The sequence below is a fragment of the Microchirus variegatus genome (genome assembly GCF_963457635.1).
Source record: "Microchirus variegatus genome assembly, chromosome: 16".
NCBI classification, from domain to species: Eukaryota; Metazoa; Chordata; class Actinopteri; order Pleuronectiformes; family Soleidae; genus Microchirus; species Microchirus variegatus.
The window spans coordinates 9,028,630-9,036,855 of NC_139817.1; the positions used below are offsets into that span (position 1 = coordinate 9,028,630).

The 8,226-nt window shown below is 42.0% G+C and overlaps 1 protein-coding gene across 1 annotated transcript in view; it reads right to left on the reverse strand.

The window, feature by feature from the left end:
- trabd2a (TraB domain containing 2A) overlaps positions 1-7,744 on the reverse strand; it is a gene marked incomplete at both ends in the record, with an annotated part of 31,391 nt that extends 23,647 nt beyond the window's left edge. Inside the window, 2 exons of the mRNA XM_083903168.1 lie at positions 5,655-6,215; positions 7,637-7,744. Of these exons, the coding sequence (XP_083759294.1) occupies positions 5,655-6,215; positions 7,637-7,744 (669 nt within the window). The remainder of the gene's footprint in view (positions 1-5,654; positions 6,216-7,636) is intronic.
- Between the last annotated feature and the right edge of the window lie 482 nt (positions 7,745-8,226).

An 8,226-nucleotide genomic window follows, 5' to 3' on the forward strand; every position in this document is an offset into this window, starting at 1 on the left:
GTTGGATGTGAGCCTGATATGCTTGTTGAAACCACGGAAGAGCATTTTTCTGAAATTGAGTATGGAAACATCTAAATTACAGACAGACAGGAAGATATGATAATTGGGTTAAAATCACCAGTGCTCTTGAGCCCGATTCATGCTCAGTTTCCTATTGGGAAGTTAATACATGGTTTTGATTAGTGAAATAATGTCCTCATATTTTATGCCTCTTTTCAGGGGATGAGAAAAAGAGAAACGTGAGAGCTGAGAATTAACCAGAACTGAAGTGTTCCATGAAACGAGAAAACAAACCGTAGTTTCACTTGACAACTTTGCATAAGAGCGCGTTTTATTTTGGGAGGGGATTTCATCAGGCACAGTGGGCTGGTGAAACCCAGAGACCTGCGGCCCATCAAGTTCAAATGAAAAGAAAATACCACAAGTGAAGTCACAAGGTTGTCAAACACAGGTAACGTCACGGTACCTTTAATGGAGGCCGAGCCGCGCCGTCCCTCCTTAATGGCTCCTCGACTGATCTCAGTCTGCATCTCAACTCTCCTCATTTCACTCCCTCCTGGTTCATGAATGAACCAAAATGGGCTTCCAAAAAATACCTCCGCTGTTCTCAGAGACGTGCACTGAGACCTGCATTCATCGCCTCTCCGTGCATCATTACTCCCAGTGATGAGAGGAAAAGAAACAACACTTTCATTAGCGGGTCCGCTCCACTGAGGTGGGGAATGTCCCGCGGGTTTCCCGACAACAGTGACAGAGAACACTGGCCTTCATGCAGCCATTGTCCTCTACAAGCTCACTTAGTGTAATGGGTAAGGCTGAGACTGCTCTTAAAAAAGACGAGTGTCCATACAATGACCTTTAAAGCCAAGGGTAACCCTTCTCACCATGATAAGGCTAAATCTACGACTACTATACTATACTTAATGAATACTAAATGTATTCATTTAACAACAATCATTCCCCACTACTAGCATTTTAGCTCCATTTCAAATGTATAGTACTGGGCCTTACACCGAAAATACAGGAAACATGTAAGCAGTTAAAAGTTTAAAGTGTCAAGTGTGACCTACCCTTTATGATTATGCTTTGCTAAGGTAAAAGACCAACTTTCAATCACATCATTCCAATCTAAATGGTAACGATCAAAGGATTTGACAGACATTATCTTCGTCCATATTAACACATTCTCCTTTCTCATTTTCCATTACTATATAGTACCTCCTCAACACGGGCGAGGCAGTCATAGCAAGACGGCATGAAAGTGCCGTGACGTTGTTTTCTACCGACACAAACACAAACACACAAACTAGTGTAACTGAATCATTAGACTCAGTTCATTAAAAAGATTAGTTCAGTGCTTCCCTGCATGACCGGAGCACAGACTCCGTCTGACACAGTCAGTACAGTACAGAGTGTATTTACAGTACACTGTTAAATACTGAGATTTTAGAAATGTCATTGCTAAATGTGGGAGATTAACGCATGTTTTGGGGATTTTTAAGTCTTTTTGACTAATCTATAGTTCGGCACTGTTCGGTTTAATTCTTGTGTTTTGGACGCCGCACTCACAACAAAACTTTTTGACCAATCAGTGATCGGCAATTTGTCAACATCACACATTGGGAACATTTGTGGAACTTTACCACCGCAGGTACAACAAAAAAACAAACCTAGGTACCAGGTTGTTCTCCCACTATATACTGAAACGCAGCCGCAGAGTTTTGTGTTTTACACAGTTGAGTGTAAAGACTGGCTCATCCGGAAGAGAATGTATACCTTTTGTCGTTAAAAATGCGGAGTAGTATAGATGTAGCCTGAGATCGGAGTTAACAAACCATCCACTGTGAATGAACTGAGCCTGACAGCTGGTGGATGGACCATCCACTTAAATATGTGGGGTGGTTTAGAATATCCTGGCCAAGGATACTGCAAGACTGACTCTTACCTCAGACTTCTGATCTACATTTTTAGTATTAAACCAAAAAACGGCCACCGTGATTTTCCAGTATGAAAAAAAGACAGAGAGGAAGAAAGAAAGTCCAGAAACAGACCAGTGCTTTCATACAATCAGGGTTTGTGTTGATGGTTCTCTGAAAGAGGAAACATATCAACTGGGTTGGGTGACGTCCACTTGATTGGCAATGTGATGTGTGAGTGTACAGGGAAACACTGCACTGGACGATGGAGTTGTGCCACCGTAATGGAACAGAACAGCGTAAAGTAAGCAGGCAATCAATATAGCAACGGAAATTGGCGTACATGTAGATTTGCATGAAATGTGTTGCACTATTTACGTTCCTACTGCTCCCGGGGGGGGGGCTAAAAATAGCACTTTTCCTCCCAACAATCTGTATCCAATCATCAAAAGAATGATAATTCTTTAAAATGAGACCCTACTTAAATTTTATTTTGCAGGCTGTGTAAAAATGAAATGTTCTACCACAGCTGAACAACGGCACAAGCATCTCAAAGAAAAACATCCTGAGGCTTTCTGACCTCAAAGACAGAGACAGCAGTGTAAGTATTTGGACTCTTACAGTGGGTTTTGTTCAGTCGGTTCCCAGTGTCTGGGAGACAACACTGCATTTTTATCAAGTGCGGTGGCCTAAAAATCACATTTGACAAAATTTAAAGTGGCTGAATTTATGTCGGACTTATAAACATTCGATTTCTTGGCACTTCCTTAATAAAAACAAGTATTTTTACAACACAATGGAGCAATAAAATGTTTGAAAATTAGTAGGAAAATAAGTCTTTGTAAGTTAAGAGTTAATTGAATGATTATAATTAACCTAGAATATTGGTTTCCCCTTAAACCAGAGCAACTTCAAAACACCTATACTTTATTTTCCATTTTCCCTTTCCTTTACGGTCCGCCTCGTGCCAAAAAGACAAGTTGCCAGCGAAAACATTACAGAGACTATTACAGACCACAAATACAGTGTTCTAGTTGTAGCCTGATTCAACAGCATTTTCAGTCAAGAATGGCGGCTGAGGCGACAGCATTGTTTCACCGAGAGCGTATCTCACTCAACACATTCTTACAGTCGAGTTGAGCTAAAAGGTTATAAATGGAGTTGCCCTTTTCAGTTATGCCAAAGCAAAAAGTGAGTACAAAAAAAACAATGTTTACTGAATGGGCCGCCTGCTTCCAGCCAGCAGGGTGAGGGCGTCCATCAAGCTGCTGCTGATTAGATTGAAACTGAGTGTGGAAATAGTGGAGTGCCAAGTTGTGTGCTTGTCTGTGCCGCGTCGGGGTATAGAGGTTGTTTCTGGGACACTAGGATTCATTGTTGAGCCCGCCTCGACACTTTGTGGACCAAGTTCACAGAGAGTAAACGATAAGAGTTGTTTTCAGCCTTTTAAAAGGTATGTTGACAAGTCCCACTTTCTTCTCTGTTAGACTGTGCATCACAAGTCCAATGCAATAGATAATCTGCCACCTCGACTTTCTTAAAGATTTATAAACAATTTGTGAAAGTGAGGTTTGTGAACTCCATCAGAAGAAAAGTAACGTAAAGCTATTATATCGTTGTTCATTAAGGAAATGCTACGTCAAAATGATAATATCCGCAATGACATTCTCTCTACTCTACCCACACTTGCCATTTCAGATCATATCTTGACCTTCATTCTTCTAAGACTTTTTCCATTCATGCACATGGGATTAACATTTAATTCCATTATAGATATATCCACAATGCTAAGTGTAGATATCTGCGACTAAAATATGACTTTCCAGAATTCCAATTTTAGACTCTGACTAGTCATTATTTCATGAGAATCAACGATTTCTTCAAGTGGAATCATTCGTAGTCAGAATTAACTTCTCACAAGTACCATAAGAGGGCACTTTTCAGAGAAAGAGCCAAATGTCTGAGAATGATAGGTGAAAGTGACTTTAGCATGACTGTCATTTCAACTTCGGGAAGATAATTCTACGCTCCAAGCAATTGTTCATTTTTACCCACTGTCCCTGTGATTATCAAAAAAACAACCAAACTGATTTCCATTTAACTGCTTATGCAAACAAGATGTCATGTAGTTTTAAATTTGATTAATTACACGTTATACACGATGCCGTAATTGTTGAAATCCCCCGCGTCAACTGGGGATAATCCCGATAAAATTGCTGCTCAGTGGCTTAGGCGCAGGCTTGTCTGAGGGGGCCAACAAGGCCCACTTTAAAATAACAATATTTTAAAGCTTCTGGGTGTTAGGGTAAACGGTCAAGTGTAATCCCCTTAGCTTCCAACCAACATTAGCAGAAATTCCTCAGTAATACTCGACATGATTTCACCGTGATGGCTGCTTCTGGACGATGTTTGTAGTGCTGGAAAAAAGGTCACCGGGAGCACAGACAGGCAGGCGGACAAGGGGACTTAAGTGTGCTGGTTTGAGGAACAGGGTTCCCCCTTTTTTTTGCCGGTGATTTCAGACTGGAGTCATTAGGATCCATTTTTCTTTAATAACAAAGGACGTGGTGGAGCACGGCTGAATGTTTGCACAGCTGATTAACACCGCACCTTTCTCCACTCGCCTGAGCTGTGGGAAAAGAGCGCAAGTACACGCCGCTGTTGTCGAGAAAATACAAATCTGACTTAGTGTCATTAGTAATACACATCTTAAGTCTCTTGTGCTAGAGTCTTGGAGGGGGGAAAAAAGGGCCTCTACAGAAGAGCCGAGACGTGTTTTCGTAGTTATTGAGACAAACCTAACAAATCCGAGGGGTCAAACCCAGCAGCTGCACCACATAACAAAGCATTATTTGACGTCCAGACCTGTCCTTGTCCCAGTACGGTTACGGTTTGGAACTGTAAAACCCTCGGTTAGGCGTGCGTTTAGACTGAGAACAGTACCTTTACTTGGTAGACGGAGTGTGCGCTGTACCCAATGGCATCATTACTGTGGTACACCAAGGTAAGGTTACCAGAAAATGGAACAGTTGAGGCCAGATATTTTGGTACTACTATAGAGGTGGCTATGGTGGCTAGCATTAAGCTAACAAGCAGCATTAACCCTTGTCCTATCCAGTGATTTGGACCAGTGAAGGACCGATACGGAATATCATAGATAACCCTAATAATCAACATGTGTAAGTTAACCAAATAAAATTGGTGTACTCTTCAATTTTCCTACTGAAGCCAAAAAGGAAGTAAATATATAGTAAACAGCCACCAGTGGGCAACTCCTGGTTCCTGAAATAAACATTTTAATTATAAGAAAAAACATTTTCTTTTGAAAGTCTTTAGGAAAATATGCCTACTTTTCACTTGATACAGAACATCAGTAAACATCCTAAATCACTAGGTTTGAGTCTTCTTCAACAGTCATTTTGTAAATTATGTTCCCATTTAGAAGAAAATAAATGATTAGACATGGCACGTGTGAGTGGACACCAGTGTGATTGACAGCGTATGGTAGGAAGGCGTTTGCAAAAACGACAAAATGGCTCTGGATGAACCGCAAAATTGAGGGTTTGAAAAGTGGATTTAAGACTCTTACTGGTGACGTCATGACTGGTTTCCAGTAGGGAAATAGTATTAGATATGGAGATAAATTACAAATCAAGGCCCTTTGGTTAAATTAAATTATAGCCTAAAAACCAGTCCTTTAAGCTGTGCAATTTCTGAGCATGAAAGTTTCAAACTCACCTGGGAAAAGTTGAGACCATTGAGTGGATGGCACTGTTCCTCCACCTTCTCCACGGCCCCCGTCCTCTTCCTCATCCTCTCCGCCTCCTGAGCGAGGTACAGGTCCAACACTGGCACCCCGCGCGTCTTAATGTCCGCCTCCGTTAACGAGTTCACCATCAGCATCACCCAAACCGGTCTCTTCCTCTCCCAGTTCCCAGCGATGGCGTTGAACAGGTAGTCGGCGTACAGTCCCTTCCCTCTCTGATCTGGCGTCATCCACGACGGCATCATGAGTTTCACATACTCGAGGTGTCTCTTGAGTCTCCGGTAGATGTCTCTGGGTAGGACGTCCTGCAGGTTCTCACCCTGGGGAAGCAGCTGACAGCTGGTCAGGGCCGAGATGGTGTAAGGGTCCGTCAGGTCCAGCTCAAAGTAGACAATGTTGCTCTCCTGGAAGGCCTGCTTGGAGTTCTCGGGGATGAAGTCCCAAACTCGTGTGTAGGGAACATGGATCGTTCCGTAGAAATATGACGGAGGATCCCTTTTGATCGTCCACAGGAAGGAGTTTAAGTCCGTTTGCTGGAGGACAGGATGAAAATGTTGGGATTATTATGTCTGTTACATATTTACAAAGCCTAGACTGTAGTATTTCAGTAAGGATGGGAATCGGTATCGATATCAGCCCGATACTGGTCAAAATCACTGGATTGGATATCGACAGATAAATCCAAAAATATGTACGTAACAATTAAATATTTGCTACACAGTTGGAGAATTATGTCTTTGAAATGACTTCATAGTTCCTAAATGGTCTAAAATACTCCAGTTTGTGATATCGGACACAAAAAAGTGGTCTCGTCCAATCCCTAGAATTAAGAATTTGGTTTTGTCTCACCATTAGTTTTAAAATCCCGGTATCTTCTATTAAAATTAAATTAAACAGTACAAACTAATCACATATGAGAAGCTTTAACTAGTTTCTTCATGTTGAAACGTGTCACTGGGTCTGTCTGACACCAACAGTGACACTCTCGCAGACAGACTGACTAACAGACTGTTAATGACTTATTAACAGGCCACTTAGGACCCAAGTGTCAAACAAACAATACACACGTCAGTGACTATCAGACTTTCTTTTTTTTCCCGCTGCTTCACACAAATGGTTTCTGTCGTATCAAGCCAGAGATTTTAAAAAAGAGAACAAAACTGAACCGATGAGTGAAAAACAAAGACATGCAGGCGGTCGAATAAATGGAGGTTAATAAATCACAGAGTTTAAAGAGCGACTGTGTTGTAAACACACCGCTGTGTTGCATAAATCCAATACACAAACCCAAAAAGCAGAGACAGTTTGTGTAATGATTGGTCAACAAATGACTAATTTTAAAATATACTTTTTTTTTAAAGGGATTTAACTTTACAATACACAAATAAACTGCAGGTTAATGCAAATACTGTTGACATAACTCATATTTTGTTGTTGCCGTAAATGTTTTTATGTTTGTTTTTTTAACTGCATTATATATAAGTCATCTAATTGATTCCCTGGTATCAGCTTGTTGTTATTAAGTTGAATTTGATGTTATGTGAAGATGTCAACTTTGGCTTTGGGAACTTTTTTAAACTACTGTATCATTAAAAAAAAAAAATAATAATAATAATAATTAATTCATCAACTAATAGGAACAAACAATGAATGACACAAAAAAAACGTTGGCTACAAACGTAAACAGAGCATTACAGGGGGGGTTTTCTTTCAGACATGCCTAACTTTTTCCAGTATAGTAACACTGGAAACACTTGGGATCCAGGTTTAATCATTCAACAAGTAGCAGCCTTTGAGTAGATGCAGCTCAGCGTGGAGACGTTGCTCCCTGCTGTTAAATAAGATGAATAATTATCGTGTCAGAGTGAGTGAGCTTCAGCACTAACAGCACACACACACACATCCAAAATAAAGGAAAGTGATGCTGCTGCTGCTGCTGCTCTAACAAACTTACTTTCTTGTTTAACTCGCAGTTGGTGGAGTCTTTCAGCCTCCACTGGTCTGCACGCACCAGCAGCAGCAACAGACTGGACTGAATGAAAGCGCCCAAAGTGACCCGCATCGTAGCGCTGTCCCCCCTCCCTCCAAACTCCGCACGGTAGCAGCTTCACAACAACGTGTAGCGGCGGCGTCGGCGGCGGCGGCTGCGGCTGCTGCGGATCCGCGGAGAGTGTGGACGCATGGACGGAGGCGGCTGTTATTCCCACCGCGGCTCGGGCTCCATGCGGTCACGCGAAACGAGCTGATAAGTATCCGACAAACCGCCGGACAGAGACATGCTGCAGCCTGGACACACACACACACACACACACTTACAAGTACGACTACTACTGCTGCTGCTGCTTCACGTGTGTGTGTGTGAGTGCAAGAGAGAGAGAGAGAGAGAGAGGTGGTCATTGGAGTTTACACAGGGTCAGATTGTGATGTCACACTGCTCTCTCTCTCTCTTTCTCTCCCTCTCACACACACACACACACACACACACACACCCACACACACACACACTTCAGAGGACATTGCATCAATTTACTCTAACCATAACCA